Source organism: Lemur catta, chromosome 4 (genome assembly GCF_020740605.2).
Source record: "Lemur catta isolate mLemCat1 chromosome 4, mLemCat1.pri, whole genome shotgun sequence".
Classification (NCBI taxonomy): domain Eukaryota; kingdom Metazoa; phylum Chordata; class Mammalia; order Primates; family Lemuridae; genus Lemur; species Lemur catta.
In genome coordinates, this window is record NC_059131.1 from 18,903,355 (window position 1) to 18,921,779 (window position 18,425).

An 18,425-nucleotide genomic window follows, 5' to 3' on the forward strand; every position below is an offset into this window, starting at 1 on the left:
TTCCATTCCCATTGCTTTACAGTAACCATACTTTAGAATCTTCTCTTAATAAGGACTTTGTGATCGCAAAATGAACCAATATTTTCTCAGGCCTCTCTCTCTCTCTCTCTGTGTACTCTGTAGCATTTGACAGCGTAAGCTATACTCAACCTGTCTTCTGTTGATGACTTAATATTATGCATCTATGATTTTCCTTCTATCTCCTGACCGATTCTTTTCTACTTTGAAAAAAAACTGAATCTCTCTCTTCCTCTATTTTAATGGTATTTTGCAAGTTTCAATCCTTAGAGCTTTGCTTTTCTATGTATGCATACTTTCCCTTAAAACTCTCATCTACTTAATCTTGATTTTTTTATGTAGAGGACTCCCAAATTTCTAAATTTGACCTCTCTTAAATACTTCAAGCTCAGCATGTCAAAAATCAAAATTATGTTTTCACCAAAGCTGGCTTATTTTTCTATTTCTGATAATGATGCTGTTACGATCCCAGACTGGAAGTTTGCAAGTTTTTCCTGAACTTTTTATCTTGAAAATGTCAAATGTATAATAAAATTGAAATAATAACACAGTGAATACCTAAATACCCTCCACCTAGATTTAATAATTGTTACCATTTTGCCATATTTGCTATATTTATTTGTTTTGGACCATTTGACAGTAAGCCACAGACATCATGACACTTCAGCCCTAAATAATTCAGCATTTATCTCGTAAGAATAAGGACAATGGTATTGCTAAACACAGTATCATTACCATAGTTAAGGTAACAGTGCTTCCATAATTTCTAATATCTAGTTCATGTTCAGATCCCCCCAATTGTTCCAAGAATGTCTTTTAAAATTTTTTTTACGTCTCTTTAGTATCCTTTAATTTAGAACATTTCTTTCTCCCCTCTCCCCCCATGACATTGACTGAAAAGTTCCGACCAGCTGTCTTATAGAATGTCCCACATTTTAGATGTTCCTTCATGAGGATATTTAACTTGCCTCTCCTGTGAATTTCCTATAAACTAGAGATTAGGTCTAGAGGCTTGATTAGATTTAGGCTAACCATTTTTTTCGTAAGAATGCTTCATGGGTAAAGCAACACATCCCATCACATCAAGAGGTACATGATACCTGATACTAAATCTAACCACTTGATCATGGTGGTCAGAGTGCCAGATCTTTTGATTGTAAAGGTAAACTTTACCTTTTACAATTCGTAAGTAATCTGTAAAGTGGTATTTTAGCGCTATGCAAATATCTTGTTCCTCCAACAACCTTTTGTTTTTTTTTTGAGACAGATTCTTGCTCTGTTGCCTGGGCTGCAGTGTTAGTGGTGTCGTCACAGCTCACTGCAGCCTTGAACACCTGGGCTCAAGTGATCCTCCTCCCTCAGCCTCTGTAGTAGCTAGGACTTCAGGCACACGCCACCACGCCCAGCTAATTTTTCTATTTTTTTGTAGAGATGGGGTCTTGCTATTGCCCCAGCTGGTCTCAAACTCCTGACCTCAATCAATCCTCCTGCCTTGGCCTCCCAAAGTGCTAGAATTAAAGGCATGAGCTACTCCTGAGCCCGGCCTCCCAACCACCTTTTACCAAGTGGTTTTTAGTATCCATTGATCATTTTTACCTGAATTACTTATCACATTAGAGGTTACAAATTTATGGTTTTAATAATTCTATTATTCCTCCTACACTTACTGGCTGGCATTTTTCTGTAAAGAACAGCTTTCTTTTTTTTTTTTAATGGATGAGGATTTTTGGCTTTTTGTTTATTTATTATGTTATAGCCAAGTTTAATCATTATTTGTTTTGAAGCTCAATTTATCCCATATTTTGTCTGTGGCAGTGCCTTCAAGTTGGCTCCTGTGTCTCTTTTGTTCTTTAGTGTAATATTAGTTTTTGAGGTCTAATTTGCATACAATAAAATGTACAGATTTTAAGTGTGTAGTTTGATGAGTCTTGACAAATGTGTATACCCATGCTTCTGTTTTTTGTATGTCCCGTTTGGTTTTTTTTTTTTTTTTTTTTTTTTTTTTGAGACAGAGTCTCACTTTGTTGTCCAGGCTAGAGTGAGTGCCGTGGCGTCAGCCTAGCTCACAGCAACCTCAGACTCCTGGGCTTAAGCGATCCTACTGCCTCAGCCTCCCGAGTAGCTGGGACTACAGGCATGTGCCACCATGCCCGGCTATTTTTTTTTTTTTTTGCTATATATATTTTTAGTTGGCCAGATAATTTCTTTCTATTTTTAGTAGAGACGAGGTCTCACTCAGGCTGGTCTCGAACTCCTGACCTCGAGCGATCCACCCGCCTCGCCCTCCCAGATCCCGTTTGGTTTTGAGTGCTTCCTTCCTTTTAGCACAAAAAAGATGAATGAGATTCTCTTGTACTTTGCCTCAGACCTGGTATCGTCACCTTTTAAAAAAACTCTTGTCCCTTTAATGGGGAATAGCAATTAGATACCAAGTTTGGGTTCAAGGAGTACTCATTTCTGCTGGAATGTTATTGGGTTCGGTTTCTATCTATGGGCAGAACTAGAATATATGTATTCAATTATTTATTTATATTGATATTTCAAATTTATATTTATGAAACCTGTAACTTTTTCTCTTTGATTTTATATTTGTCTTCTTTTCTCTTTTTACTGAAAACTTTGGTTCCTACTAACATTAATAGGTTTACTTACCTATTTTATCCTATGCAAAATTATTTTTGATGTTTCTCCTCTAACTTCTCATAACCAGTTGAGCATCAAATGTTAGTTTTTTGAATCACTCTTTCATTCATTTCTTCTTTAATAAGGTATCAAACACCTGTCAAAGAAAAAAAAGATATAATCTCTGGCCCTTTTAGATTCAAGGGTAATGTTTTTAAAGAAATATAATGTTTTATATGATGATCTCTGGTGCTACCTTGATGTGTGAAATGTTTCTTGGCTTTGGATTCCTGCTTCCAGGGGGTTGTTGCATCAGACCAGTGTCCCAAAGGAAGTTGTCGATTACATCATCTTTGGCACAGTTATTCAAGAAGTAAAAACAAGCAATGTGGCTAGAGAGGTGAGTAAAACTTTATGTTGTTTGGAGATTGATCAGAGAATTGACTTGAATTTCAACTAATAGAGTTTACTTCATAATATCCTTTAAAATCTATTAGGTAAAGTTACATTTGACCTAAAATGTGATTGTACAACTTGAATAATAAATGTTATTTAATATTTTAAAGAATTATGCTATAAAATAAATTACATAATATTAATATGTTAGTACATTTTTATACTTTATTATAAATCAAATCAATTATTTGAGCTGGTTTAGGAATTTGTCTCTAGTGTTAGGAAAATAGAGGTTATGGCAAAATGTGCTGATGTTACTCTTTGTAATGTTAGATATCATGGCTTCTGATTAATTTAAAATTTCAACATTTTGCAAAAAGCTAATTTCATAACTTGGTTTTTATTAGTTGGATACCTCCAACTTGCTGATTCATTTGTTCCTGTTGAACAGATGGCATGTAAGGCAGTTTCTGTTTTTTTAAGCTATGTCACAAGGGTTTACTTTTGCCCTACTTGGCATATCTCCATGTAGTGTTTATTGGGCAACCTAGATAATGACAGGCCTTGGAACTTTCTGTGACATGTCCCATAAGCATTTTACAGTGTATAGTCCAAAGACATCTTCTGGGCTTTGTTTCAATTTGAAAGTGATTAGTTGGATAAACTTGGCACCACAGCACATTTCAGTGTGTTAAGCAGTTTCCTTATTTCTGGTCTGTGCGTGCCATATTGTTGTGTTAAGTGTAGTTGTGAGGGTAATAACTTCCATTGCTGTCAGCCAGGAGAGAAGGGCAGATGAGCAGGACTGAAAGTATTTGTTCTGCTCTTTGTACCAGTCAGCAAATGTTAAAACTGTGGAAGCCCTGGCATTACTGAAACCCACAAAATCAACTGTATGTTGTTGGGGGGCAGGAAAGAATTAAGAAGAGGAAGAGATTTTCCCCCCTCTGAAATTTTTTGCTTTTCCCTGGACCTTCACATTTCTCAGTGTATCAAATGTGACAATTTCATGAATATATCAAGCTGCTACATATTTTCAACTTTTATGTTCTAAAAGTATAATCAAGTGACTTGTATAAGAGCACTTAAAAAGTAAACATTATGTTTGTTTCAATTTTCTCTATATTTCAGTTCTTCTTTCCTAAAATTAAAATCATAATGTTCTTTTCTGGATTTTCTCCTGGAACTTTTACATTCATTTGCAAATCTCAGCTGTTGATTGCCGTGAGGCTGATTCCCTCTCTCTGCCCTATACTAATGCCAGTTCTGTTGTGCTCCAGGTTATTTTTTCAGTGGCTACCGGGAAAGGTTGAGTTGAGGAGATATGTTACAGGATGTCACTTTAAAGTTGTATTTTAACCTAAAAGCTAACATAATTTCCAGTTAAAGAATTTCTTTAGGACCTGTTGTCTGTATTAATAATGTTAATATGAAATTCTAAAAGGCTTCTGGTGTTTCCATGAACCTGACTCTTATTGAAAGGGCTCATCATATTTCCCTGCTCTCCAACTTAGAGGCATCTTCCTTCTTTTCCCTTAGTGCCTTGAGAGCTATTCAGACTAGCAGCCACCTCCATTGAAAGCTCTTTCAGCCCTGAGAGTCATCTAGGGCCAAGGGCAACACCTGTTAGAAAGGCCCTCATGAGGATCAAGCCGCTACGACATGAGTGCCCCTTACACTTGCCCCACTTTGGAGCTCTTCTCTGCTGTTCCCTGAAGACTTGCCTGTCTCCTTTTGCATTGGTTTACATTGACAGGCTGATGTGCAGTTGCCAGGCAGTAGTTTTCAGCAAAGTAGATCAGGCACTTAGTGTCAGGCCTACCTGGAAAGGCCAGAATAAGACCATGTTGCATGTACCACTGTAACACAGTTCTATTTCTATAGATCATGGTAAATAGTATAAAAGTAATATAAAGGTAAAAATCAGCTAAGAAACATTGAACCTCTAATCTAGACTTTGGAAACATATTTATCTTACCAAATTGTAGGAAAGTTTGTATTCTGAGGATAATTAAATAGTTTTAGAAAAAGATCACTAAAAATGAATTCCCCATAACGGGATCCAGAATTTCATAGTAAATAGTGTATAGGTGTGTACTGGGTGGGGGGAGTGGAAGCTTTATTTTTCTAATTAAAAAAAATTTTTTTGAGAAAGAATCTCACTCTGTCACCGGGCTAGAATGCAGTGGCATTGTTTTTTTTTTTTTATTTATTTATTTTTTTGAGACAGAGTCTCGCTCTGTTGCCCGGGCTAGAGTGAGTGCCGTGGCATCAGCCTAGCTCACAGCAACCTCAGACTCCTGGGCTCAAGCGATCCTACTACTGCCTCAGCCTCCCTAGTAGCTGGGACTACAGGCATGTGCCACCATGCCCGGCTAATTTTTTGTATATATATTTTTAGTTGGCCAGATAATTTCTTTCTATTTTTAGTAGAGACGGGGTCTCACTCTTGCTCAGGCTGGTCTCGAACTCCTGACCTCGAGCGATCCACCCGCCTCGGCCTCCCAGAGTGCTAGGATTACAGGCGTGAGCCACCGCGCCCGGCCGGCATTGTTATATAATAGCTCACTGCAACCTCAAACTCCTGGGCTCCAGCCATCCTCCTATTCTCCTGCCTCAGCCTCCCAAGTAGCTGGGACTATAGGCATGCGCTATCACACTCGGCTAATTTTTCTAGTTTTTGTAGAGACAGGGTCTTGCTGTTGTTCAGTCTGGTTTCAAACCCCTGGCCTCAACCAATCCTCCCACCTCAAGGAAGCTGTATTTTTAAAGTGAAACTTTAATATTATAAAAATAAGTTATTTTATAATTGTACCTATCCATTAATTCTTAATTCCATAATTAAGAATACATAATTTGGAATCAGGCATTGATGGAATCAGGCATTGTTTGGTTTTTTTGTCAGCATAACTTCCCTAATAGTATGATAAAATTATAGATGGCCTCATTTCATGTTTGACATTTACTGTGCCATCATAATATAAGCCATTTTTGCAAGATTAATGGAGGGCCTCAGTTTTTCAATTTCAAATTACAAATTATTCTCTTTTGAATCATCTATTATGTCATCAGCCTGGCCAGTTTTCTCTTTTTCAGTTGTTAACTGGTCTGACCCTTATTTGTCAGAGGCCCACTTGGGACTCTGGCAGTTCTCCAAAGTTTCTTTCATCAAGTTGAGCTTCTATATATTTGGCAAGTTTTCCAGTTCTAGTCTGCATTGGATGTGCAGTGTGCTGTCTGGAGTTTCAGATGGTCTGTGAGAGCAATGAAATGGCAGTGAGCAGAGAGAGGGATAGAAAGGAGGCAGGATCCTGAGTGGGAACTCTGCTTATGAATGGTCAGTTCTTCAGAAGTCATTGTCATGTTTGATGACTTTTGCTTTACTACTAAGCTTTATAACTCATCATGAGGCCTGATAACACAGATCATGAGGACCCCACCCCATAGTATATTTCATTATTCCATCAACTGTCTTTAACAGGTTTCTTTAAGTGTATTTGAAAATTTAAGCAAGTTAAAATCAAATTATATATTGATATCCTTGAAGGCTCTGAGCAAAGCATTGCTAAGACATTAGGTGAGATAGAAGAGTTTTGTAGCCTTGTATGCCACACTAGAAACCAGCCACCAAGAATTGGGCAGAATGCCTGTAAATTAATGGCAAGATGAAAAATTAGTAAACCCTTTCTGTGATGGGCTTAATTTTATTTTAAATATTGCTCTATAGAATAAAGCACTAAACTGAAGCCCTTTCCTGATTTACCACACTGAGAAGACGTGCTCAGAGCATCATTTACATGGTGCACTTCCTTTATAAGTGATGGTTTCATTCATTGTATTTCCTGAAGGCTGCACTCGGAGCTGGCTTCTCTGACAAGACTCCTGCTCACACTGTCACCATGGCTTGCATCTCTGCCAACCAAGCCATGACCACAGGTATGTTTAAATGAAAGCACAAGGTATATCTTGATTTTCCTTTTTTGTCTTTTACATGGTACTTAAAAAAGTACTCTTAACAGAAGTAAAAGATCAGTACAGATCTCTACACTTGTGTTTTTTAAAAAATCAGGTCACATTTAAAATTTTGGTTTTTGGCAGTAGTTCTCAACCTTTTTCCTGCTCTCCATTCGTGAGGCATACAGCCATTGATGTCGTTCCTCCATCAGCAGTGTGTCTGGCTGCAGTAGGGATTATCGACTGGAGGAGTATGTCTCTAGGAGGGTGCTTTAGAATCTGAGGCGTGAATAGTTTATAACCTTCTAGGTTTTAAACCTAGGTGATTCTGATATGATACTTCTCCGCTAAGATGGAGTCCTCCTCCCTCCACCACCACCATAGTTGTAAATCACTGTTTTAGACAGTGTAACTCTTTCCTTCACTTTCTCCCCACACCCTTGGCATTTTTATAAATCATTGTAAATTCTCCTAACAAACTTTATCAAAATTGTGGGACATTTTGTAGCATCAGCCCTTGGTGTGAAAAGACAGGAAACCTGAAAGATTTAGTAATCACCTGCTCATTTAGTAATATCAACGCCAGGTCAGGCAGCCCACATCATGGGTGGCAGGGAATGATGCCAGAGGCAGTGACCAGGGCTGTTTCCCACTCCAGGCGGCATTTGGCCAACTCCCAGTTAGAGAAACAGAATACTAGCCAGTGACCATAAAGAGGGAAGGGGGCTGCCTCACATTGCAAGGCTAGAATTTCTCTGGCTTGTAGTAGAAATTAACATTTTCTTTGTGGAAAAAAATCTTTCTGAAAACTAAAGCTGGGAACATATAAAATATTCAAGGTGTTCTGGTTTAGAATATGATTTGTTTGAGTGTTGATCTGACAGCTGTTTCCAGAAGTTGATGCCCATATGGCTGAATGAAACTTGTTTTTCTCTAGTGTGTTGAATATGTTTTTAAAAAATTTTTTAAAAATTCAAAATTTAAAAATTTTAAATATAAAAAATTTTAGAAAATTCTTAATCCCTCTGAAAAGGTGAAAACTTTAATTACAGATGTACAAAACTGATAACTGTTGTCCAACTTTTTAATCCAGAAGCTTAAATTTCAATGGTATGTTATTTTCTGCAAAAGATGTTCATGTAACTATAACCTGTGCCCTGTAGGTGTTGGCTTGATTGCTTCTGGCCAGTGTGATGTGGTCGTGGCAGGTGGTGTAGAGTTAATGTCAGATGTCCCTATTCGTCATTCAAGAAAAATGAGGAAAATGATGCTTGATCTTAATAAGGCCAAGACCCTGGGCCAGAAACTGTCTTTAATCTCTAAATTCAGATTGAATTTCCTGTCACCTGAGGTAAGACTTGTGAACTTTATGTAAATAAAGACTTGTGTTTCCAGAGCATCCCACTGCAGATATTTAGAATTAGGTATGACAGTGTGGGCTCTGGTATGCTCTAATAGTAGTAGATTCTCTTAATTACAGGGAAGGGTTATTTGATCACGATGGGGAAAAAAGCAATAGTGGTTAGAAAATTTGCATCTGTGAGCCCTTGTCAGGGGGCTCTTTAGAGAGCTGGTTGCTTTCCTTGTTTTGGTCTTGATTTATAGATGGTAAACAAACAGATTTTAGCTTTTCCAAATAACACAGAACAATGCTAGGTGTCGTATAACACCTGTTAACAGTGTCCCTGCTCTTCGGATGTCTCGGATGTCTCTGTCTCGTTTCCTAGCTCCCTGCGGTGGCTGAGTTCTCTACCAGTGAGACCATGGGCCACTCTGCAGACCGACTGGCTGCTGCATTTGCTGTTTCCCGACTGGAACAGGATGAATATGCACTGCGCTCTCACAGTCTGGCCAAGAAGGCACAGGATGAAGGGCTCCTTTCTGATATTATACCCTTCAAAGTACCAGGTAAAACATGATGCTTCATGATACTTATTAGGGAGTTCTGAATTGCTCCTAAAATACACACACACAAAAAGACTTTAATAAGTGTGTTGGTTCTGTTTCCATAATGCTCAGTCTTTATTCTTAAACATGGACTCAAGTTTCAATTTATGATATAACAATAGGTAAACATTTTTTTTCACAAGTGTTTGTAAGAGTCTCCTTTTAGATCTTCCTTATATATTTTTGTTCTTGTTAATACATATGTGCCAATTTTTAAAAGTCCTGATTCATCTGACTTATGTATAGAATAGCCAAATGTGAAAAAATGTCGTAAAAAAATAGGATGTCCTTTTTTTTAAGTAAACCATTTCGATGATTTCTCAAATGTCTTCAGAGTTTACTTTAAAATTTTATAGTATCTTGATAACTATAAAAGGTTTCGTTTCTAGTGAATAGAAAGGTTTATATTTCATTTGTTCTTGTAATTTTTAAAGCATATTTCTCTGGAGAAAATATATAATGCTTGTAGTCCCCTGGAGTTAAAAAGTTCTTGTTTTTGTAGGAAAAGATACGGTTACTAAAGATAATGGTATCCGTCCTTCCTCACTGGAGCAGATGGCCAAACTAAAACCTGCATTCGTCAAGCCCTATGGCACAGTGACAGCTGCAAATTCTTCTTTCCTGGTAAGTGTCAATGCTATTTGTGTTTAGTAGTGACTTATATTTCTGTACTCTTGATAGAAAAGCCTAAAATAGATTTTTTGGCGTGTACTATGAATAGAGGCTTAAAAATATAGTTGTACATTATAAAGATGATGTTAAAGTGGAATCATTAAAAAAAATAGAATCATAGTTTTAAGGCCTTAGAAATCACCTAATCCAGCCACCATTCTGCTACAAAAGCTATTCTTTTCAGGCACTAAGGCAGTCAAAAAACTTTTATTGCCTGTGCTGGGCCCTGGAGATGAAAAGGACGGATAATTGCAATATAGCGAGAAAGTGCTATGATGGCTGTAAGCATAGGCTATTGAAGAAAATAAATAGAGGGCCCCTGACCCAGACAAGGGTAGTCAGAGAGGTAGGTATCTTAGAAGAGGTACCACCTGAGCAGCAAATCGTGAAGTGAGAGTTAAAGCCAGATGAAGAAGTGTTGAAAAAACCATTCTAGGCAAAGGGAATGGCAAATGCAAAATCAAGGAGGTATGACAGCAAAGGGCCTCTTTGGAGAAAAGCTAGGTTGGAGCATAGGATATGAATTAGGAAGTCATAGAAGACGTGAAAACGTAGGTAGAAAGAGTAACAGGATACCTTTCTAGCTCCTATTGTTAGAAAATGATTCTTTATACTGACCCAAAAATTATTTTTCCGTAAGCATCATGGAATAAATCTAGCCCTGTTTTTTGTTTTGTTTTATATTTTTTACTTATACCCAGGTAGCTTGGTATCCTTCTTTGCTTTTTTGACTCCTCAATTAAACACCCTTGTTGATTCTGCTGCTGCTTGTAAGGTGTAGTTACTCACCTTGGGCATAGTCTTCTGGAGATAGGCCAGCTGGTCAATGTTTCTCTTACAGTATAACTCCCCTACCCAGCCATAAAGTCTGGAAATATAGGCAGATGTGTGACATACTTGCCCACAGTAAGTGGCTAATGCCTGCTCTCAGTGGGCTAGAGGACGGGGACCTGGAGTGGTTCCAACGGGATGGTGTACCACCCCATTGAGCTCAAGTGGTAAAGGACTGGTTAGATGGTCATTTCCAAAACCAAATTGGATGATGGGCTACACTTGCCAGACCTGAATCCCCTTGATTACTTTTAGGGTTTGCTAAAGGTCCAGGTTTATTCAGTGAGAATCAGAGACACAGATCACCAGCGGCAACGTATCACAGATACATGGATTTTCAGAAACGTGTTGATGCACCGATTCATTAGTTTCAGTTTTGCATGACGGCACATTGAGCATATTATTAATACAGTGTCCATAAATTGCTTATTATGTATCATCATCAGTCTTTCCAGGCTTTATGGCCTCCTTGTTGGTGGCTACATAGTCTTTAGGGTTGCCAGGTTACAAAAATGTAGTACAGTGTGGTAGAACTTGTTTGATTTGGCAAACTATACAGAGTTGTTTCCTTTTCTTTGGGATTCTAGATTTTGGGGGGATCTTTTTCTTTTTTGAAGTAATGCTAAAGGACTTTTTCTCCAGGGATACTTTTTTGTCCCCTAACTTCTCTATTGTCATTGGGGAAGAAATGTATGGGGTATGTCCAAAGAGGGAAGACTGTGGTTCTGATGTTCTTAGCTACTCAGCTGTTTCTTCTCCTCCCATTGGTTTGCTTGTTACAGAGTTTATAAGTAGAAGAAAATCACTTAGAAGCCATGGGAAGGATGTAGCTGAGAAACAGCCCAAAAAATGTAAAAAGAAATTTAATAACTAAGAGGTTTATTTATTTTAGCTCATATTTTGTGCCAAAGGCTGGAAACTCTGGCTTATGTTTGTTATGAGTACATATTTTTAAAGTTTGCTCTTTTTGTCCATTTTGATAATTGTGATACTTTTTGAAAAGGCTTATCGGCCCTTGTGCTCCAGAAATGTGTCAGTGTGTGTGTTTGAATTGTGATTTAGTGGTGGATATGATGAAGTAAGTGTTGTTGTATAGAATCACTGTTTAAATATAATGAGTTAGTAGATTTAGGAGCAGGACATAGAAGATGGCTGTAGAAAGACCTCCAGAATTTTAACATTATTGTTCTGGTTAACATTTCAGACTGATGGCGCATCTGCAATGCTGATTATGGCAGAGGAAAAAGCTCTGGCCATGGGTTATAAGCCGAAGGCATATTTGAGGTAAAGTCATGTTCAAGTGAATTGCCTCTGAATTCTTTATTTTATTACTGGAGCTAACCTCTCTATATTTTACTTAGGGATTTTGTGTATGTGTCTCAGGATCCAAAAGATCAGCTTTTACTTGGGTATGTAGCAGTTGATATTGTTGGACTATAATCAGAAGTATTTGACTATCCACATTTATTTCACTGAGTTCATAATTGGTTTGTGGGTGGGTTTTTAAAAAATAATAATCCTTTATGTTGGACATAGTTTATAGTTTTGGACTATTTTCTGTTTTTTTCTACACATTTTACTTATGTATATATAACTTTGCATTCTTTTTTCATTAAGATGTTATAAGTGATTTTCATATTATCACACACTCTGCTACACAATCTTACTTAATAGCCTATTACAAGAGCTTCCCAATATTTAGACTGTCTCCCCCCACAAGGCTCTAGCCTCACTGTCCTCCATTGTGACCTTTCCCCGCCTTGCCGCTTGAACTCCGTTCTTCTAGCTTGTCCTTACCCTTCATTGTTTGTTTATTACCTGTTTTCCCTGACTATAAAATATAAACCTAGTAAGAGCAGAGGGCATGTCTGTCCAGTTCATTATTGTATCCCTGACACTTAATATTTGTATACCAGAATCAGTGAGTGAGTGAAGGATATTAAATACTCATGTAAAACTCAGTCTGGGGAATATGAAGGAGCTCTTGGGATAAAAATTAAAGTTTTAAGATATTAATTATTTTTTCTTTTCAGACCAACATATGCTACTCCAAAAGTTCTGGAAAAGGCAGGATTGACCATGAATGATATTGATGTTTATGAATTTCATGAAGCTTTCTCAGTAAGTCATTTGAAAGGCACATATGAAAGGACTACAGTCATAAAAAAAAATGTAGTCCATGTTTGTGGGGGAGAGCAAGACATGGTTTATAATATGAGCCAAACGGGTGGAGCTTTATGTTTTACGTACTGACTTAGATTGCTGGGAGGGGAAAAAGGAGGGAACCAAGGGCCACACATATGGTGTTGGAAAACATTCCTTCTGAGGCCCTTCAAAAGTGCCAGATTGTTTCTTTGGATAATTTTCACTGAAAACTGATTTAAAGATTTACTCAACTTTAAAGTTACAAAAACCCATGCCTAAAATAAAGCCTAGAGGAACATTAATACCAAGGTCCTTATTGAATTATTTTCCCATCTAGGGTCAAATTTTGGCTAACTTTAAAGCCATGGATTCTGATTGGTTTGCACAAAACTACATGGGTAGAAAAACCAAGGTAAGTTTCTGATAAAAAAAATATGTATATGTATTTCCAAAGCACATTAATATTTGGTGCTTAGTTATCTGCCAATAAGAATATGAAGGGGAAGGCTTCTTTTGAAAAATTTTGTGTTTCATTAAATATATTTATTTCTTAGTTTAAAAATAGTAACTGGAAACTCTTTAGCAAAAATAAAAGTAAAATTTTATGTTGTCTTTTATTCCTCCCATTTTAACATTAGATGAAAGATAAATGGACTCATATCTTTAACAATGACCTAGACTTTCTTTGTTTTACAAATTATGTTTGACGTGTCTATTATTAGTTATTTCTCTCTGTCTCTTTACTTCCTGTTGCTAAGAGCCTGGCTTGATTCCTAAGTAAACTTATCTGTACATTTTGTGTTTTTACTTTTGTGGGAGCCAGGTTGGAGCGCCTCCTTTGGAGAAGTTTAATAACTGGGGTGGATCACTGTCCCTGGGACACCCATTTGGAGCCACTGGCTGTCGGTTGGTCATGGCAGCTGCCAACAGATTACGGAAAGGAGGAGGCCAGTATGGCTTAGTGGCTGCCTGTGCAGCTGGAGGACAGGTATGTCACAGCGGCTTCATAGGAACCTGTGGGAAGTCACTTTCTTGGAAACAAAACAAGCTTATCATTAGAACGTTTGATTTAGTTGAGTTTGAAACATTCTTAAAGCAGTATTTCTGGCCGGGCTTGGTGGCTCACGCCTGTAATCCTAGCACTCTGGGAGGCCGAGGCGAGTGGATTGCTCGAGGTCAGGAGTTCGAGACCAGCCTCAGCAAGAGTGAGACCCTGTCTCTACTAAAAAATAGAAAGAAATTATCTGGCCAACTAAAATATATATACAGAAAAAAATTAGCTGGGCATGGTGGCGCATGCCTGTAGTCCCAGCTACTGGGGAGGCTGAGGCAGTAGGATCGCTTAAGCCCAGGCGTTTGGGGTTGCTGTGAGCTAGGCTGACGCCATGGCATTCACTCTAGCCTGGGCAACACAGTGAGACTCTGTCTCAAAAAAAAAAAGCAATATTTCTGATGACCTAGGGGGGGCCAGGTGGGAGGATGTAACAACTTTAATTCTGACAATTCTTTGGAAAGAAGATGCTATTTAAATCCAAACTGTTTTTTTCCTCATATAATGTTTATATATTTTTGTTTACAAAATTAATATATGCTCATTATTATGAAAACAATGGAAAACACAAAAGGTATATAGAAAATAGAATTACCTATATATAATCTCTGTATCAGACATCATTAATATCTCAATATATAGTCTCTTCTTCTTTTTTTTTTTTTTTTTTTTTGAGACAGAGTCTCACTCTGTTGCCTGGACTAGAGTGCTGTGGCGTCAGCCTAGCTCACAGCAACCTCAAACTCCTGGGCTCAAGTAATCCTTCTGCCTCAGCCTCCCAAGTAGCTGGGACTACAGGCATGTGCTACCATGCCTGGCTAATTTTTTCTATATATTTTTAGTTGTCCAGCTAATTTCTTTCTATTTTTAGTAGAGACGGGGTCTCACTCTTGCTCAAGCTGGTCTTGAACTCCTGAGCTCAAACGATCTGCCCACCTCAGCCTCCCAAGTGCTAGGATTACAGGCGTGAGCCACCGTGCCTGGCCTAGTCTCTTCTTTAATAATAACTTCTTTTTTTTTTTTTTTTTAGCAAAATGCTGTTTATTTTGAATATCTGGGTGCAGATGGGTGGAGGCTGAGAAAGGCGTCCACCTAATAAACTTTTATTCATTTATCTAGTCATCATGAGACCTTATCTATAAAATCTCTGCAAGAGATAAACTGTATTTCTGGAGAACTGAATTATACCTTAATTGGGGGATTAATTTACTCGATGATTTACTGCTGTTCAGCTGGGGGAAGTTACGTTATTCTGACAGATTTTTCTCTCTCTACAGCACTTGCATTATAGATCCAACTTCCTACATGCTATAACATTTCACTCTGGGAGTAAAATCCAAAAGGAAGACTGACTGTTGGTTTTTGGGTTTTTTTAAATCCTGATGTGAACAGATTTTCTTTTCCTCCACATTATAGAAACTTTCTGTTACTAATCAAGATGAATAAATAAGATATTTAAAAGCATAAACATCTTACATTTAAAAGCCTTTATTTATGGCTTTACCTTAGAGACTTTGCAGAGATAAGGGGTCATTTATAAGTTGAAACATCTTAGACTTTATGATTAGAAACGTTTTTTAATCTGTATAACTTCATCTAAAGAAAACTGTGGTCACCTAAGGCTAGAGCTGTCCCTCTTATCTGTTTGTGCCAAGCTTCCACTGGAGCGATAACTCACACATATTACATACGAACACAGTGTGTAATCCATGTAGGGTAATGTCTGTTGATTTGAGTATGTATGTATTCCCTAATTCTTTAGCACATAGAGTATACTAGATGCTCTTATGGATGAGCAAAGAATAAAATACTTAGTACCTTTCTTCTAGAAGCTTACAGCATAGTAAGGAGAGAAGATATGATATATCTGAGACACTAGATAAAATTTGGCACTATTTTGTCAAGAGCCAAATGAGTGGTGCCAACATCATTAGGAGATCAGAGGAAGATCTGTCACTGTAGATCTAGAGCAGGGTTTCTCAACTTTGACACTATTAACATTTGGGGCCAGATAATTCTTTGTTGTGGGGGCCTGCGCAGTGTGTCGTAAGATGTTTAGCGTGGCCTTTACCCACTAGATAGCACTAGCAACAAACTCCTCCCCACCCCTGCCCCATATACATACACAGTTGGGGCAATGAAGAATATCTCCAGACATTGCCACATGTCCTCTGGGGAGAGTGGGAGGCTAAATCGCCCCTAGTTGAGAACCACTGACCTAAAGCAATAAAAATATGAAACGTAAAAATAGGGTATTTTAAATAAAGCTAGAGAAGAGTATGTGCCTTATTGTGAGTCCTTTTAGGACAAACCCCATGTTAGTCACACCTTCCCATCCCTGCTCTTTTTTTGTTTGCTTATGCCTTTTCAAAATACTTAACTCTTTTGAACTACAGTGTGTGCTAGATTGATGACAGAAATGATGTAGCAAATCTTTAAACCCACACAGTGTTCACCTCGGTGCCTTATAAATACTAGTTCCATAATAAATATTTGTGGGGATTGAATTGAACTTAGAAGCAGGGAGATTAGGTAGGCTATTAACTGGTTTAATGGCAGTCCAGAAGTTAGAATGAGTGTGATTATCAGATAAGATTTAGACTCATGAAATAAAAAATTTCTACACTAGGTTTAAATTAAGGACATAACTAGTACATAGCACTGTGTGTAGTGCTAGAGAAGAGATATTCTACATCTTCCCTTTGAGGTCCCTCGGATCATCTCCTTAACCTGTGTAGAGTAGTGAAGAAGGGATGAGCCCAGGCTTTGGAATCATCTAGACCTGGTTTCAAATCCTGGCCCTGTTACTTAATAGCCTTGTGATTTGGGTGAGTCACTTAACCTTTTAAAGTCTCAGTTTTCTCATCTAGAAATTTACCTTATTGGCATTCACTGTATCATGTTTATTTTTGTACAGCTAAAAAAGCACCTGTGATTTCTCATTTTAATAGCAATCATTTATAACGTATCTACTAGGAGTTAGACTCTGTACTAGACAGAATCTATATTATAGTACAAAATACAGATATTAACATATACCTGTACATATGTATAGATATATGTGTATATATGTATAAATATATGTGTGTCTTTGTGGTATGTATGTGTATATATATATATACACACATGTATATACTCTATGCTATTTATTTAGAGATAGGGTCTCATTCTGTCACCCAGGCGGGAGTGCAGTAGCCTGATCATAGCTCATTGTAATTTTGAACTCCTGGGCTCAAGTGATCCTCCCACTTCAGCCTCCTGAGTAGCTTGGACTACATGTGTGTGCCACCACACCAGCTAATCTTCCTATTTTTTGCAGAGACAGGGTCTTGCTGTGTTGTCCTTGCTGGTCTCGAACTCCTGGATGCAAGCAATCTTCCTGCCTTGGTCTCCCAAAGTGCTGGGATTGCAGGCATAAGCCACTGTGCCTGGCCACTATATGCTATTTAATTTAGTGTTCACAAAAACTCTGAAGTAGACACCATGAGCCCCATTTTATAGAGGAAATTGAGGTTCAAAATGGCTACAAACTTGCCCATGATCACCCACCGATTGAATGGCAGAGCCAGGATCAAACTCCAAAGCCTGTACTTTTCCAATTGTTTTCTGCTGCCTCTGTACTGGTGAGATTAATCACCATTCATTGCTCTAATTGAACTTTTTTTTCTTTACAGGGCCATGCCATGATAGTGGAAGCTTATCCAAAATAATAGGTGGAGAAGAGGTGACCTGAAGTTTCTGTGCAACACTCATCCTAGGCAATGCCATTTCAATGCATTACTAAATGACATCTATAGTTCCTTGCTCCTCTTAGGAAAACAATACTGTGGCCTTCTGTTAAATACTTTGCAATTAAGCCTCGCCAATATTCTAAGCTCTTTAGTAATCGCAGCTTACTCCTCTTTCAGGGATTTCTAAGTCACCAGAATCTCACACAGATACGTATAAGTAGTTGGTTTTGGTCTCTGTTGTCATTAAAGACTAAATGAGTGGTTGCAGTTAGGGAAGAAGTTAGCTGAGATTTGGAATCATCTTTTTAACATTTGCAAATCATACTTGTCCCTATCTATGTCCTAAAGATAAGTGTTTTCTACAAAATGCAAACCAATGTGCCTAAATTAACTTAATTATGGAAAAACAATTCAGAATCTAAACATCACTGAAAACCTGTAATAAATATTTAGATACATAAGTATCATGGTGGTCAGCCTTAATAATGTGGAAAAGTACTGGAGAACTGTTTGGCTTATTTTTTTTCTCAGAGGGAGAAGGTGGTTCTCTTGGCTTAGGGGCAAATTTTGCCTTTACTTACTCATTTGTATTAATAACTTCTAACTATTTTGGTCAACCGTGAGGCTGCTGGAACATAAAGAGGGCCCTGCTTTAGAATAACACCTTTTGTCCCTATCACTGGACTGAAGTAAATTTAATCTGTTTGGAGATGCTTCTCTTGGTTAGGATTTAAATGAAGTATAAAGAAGTTATTTATTTTGATCAACTACGCTGTACTAAATAACATGTATGCTAGTGCTTTGAAGAAGCAAAAGGCTCAGTTGTGGCCGTGTGTGTGAATGTTGTATAGATCTATGAAAGTTATTGGTAATCAGAATTACCCTCTAGTTTGGGGACACATTGGGTAGGGGACCTAGAGTTAACCACTTAAAAGGATATTTGAGGGTCCCAGTATCATTTCCCCATGGTTTCCTTGGTAATTTCAACGTAATGTGAGCTTTTAATACTGAAAATCATTATATTTACATATATATCACAAAAATCAGATAAATATAAA

The 18,425-nt window shown here is 37.7% G+C and overlaps 1 protein-coding gene across 1 annotated transcript in view; it reads left to right on the forward strand.

Annotated features, from left to right (window-relative positions):
* The window catches only part of HADHB (hydroxyacyl-CoA dehydrogenase trifunctional multienzyme complex subunit beta), a 32,053-nt gene extending 14,183 nt beyond the window's left edge, over positions 1-17,870 (forward strand). Inside the window, exons 6-16 of the mRNA XM_045549203.1 lie at positions 2,941-3,040; positions 6,885-6,972; positions 8,154-8,341; positions 8,718-8,898; positions 9,440-9,561; positions 11,645-11,724; positions 11,802-11,849; positions 12,474-12,561; positions 12,923-12,997; positions 13,409-13,573; positions 17,311-17,870. Of these exons, the coding sequence (XP_045405159.1) occupies positions 2,941-3,040; positions 6,885-6,972; positions 8,154-8,341; positions 8,718-8,898; positions 9,440-9,561; positions 11,645-11,724; positions 11,802-11,849; positions 12,474-12,561; positions 12,923-12,997; positions 13,409-13,573; positions 17,311-17,346 (1,171 nt within the window). The 3' untranslated portion in view covers positions 17,347-17,870. The remainder of the gene's footprint in view (positions 1-2,940; positions 3,041-6,884; positions 6,973-8,153; positions 8,342-8,717; positions 8,899-9,439; positions 9,562-11,644; positions 11,725-11,801; positions 11,850-12,473; positions 12,562-12,922; positions 12,998-13,408; positions 13,574-17,310) is intronic.
* Positions 17,871-18,425: the final 555 nt, after the last annotated feature.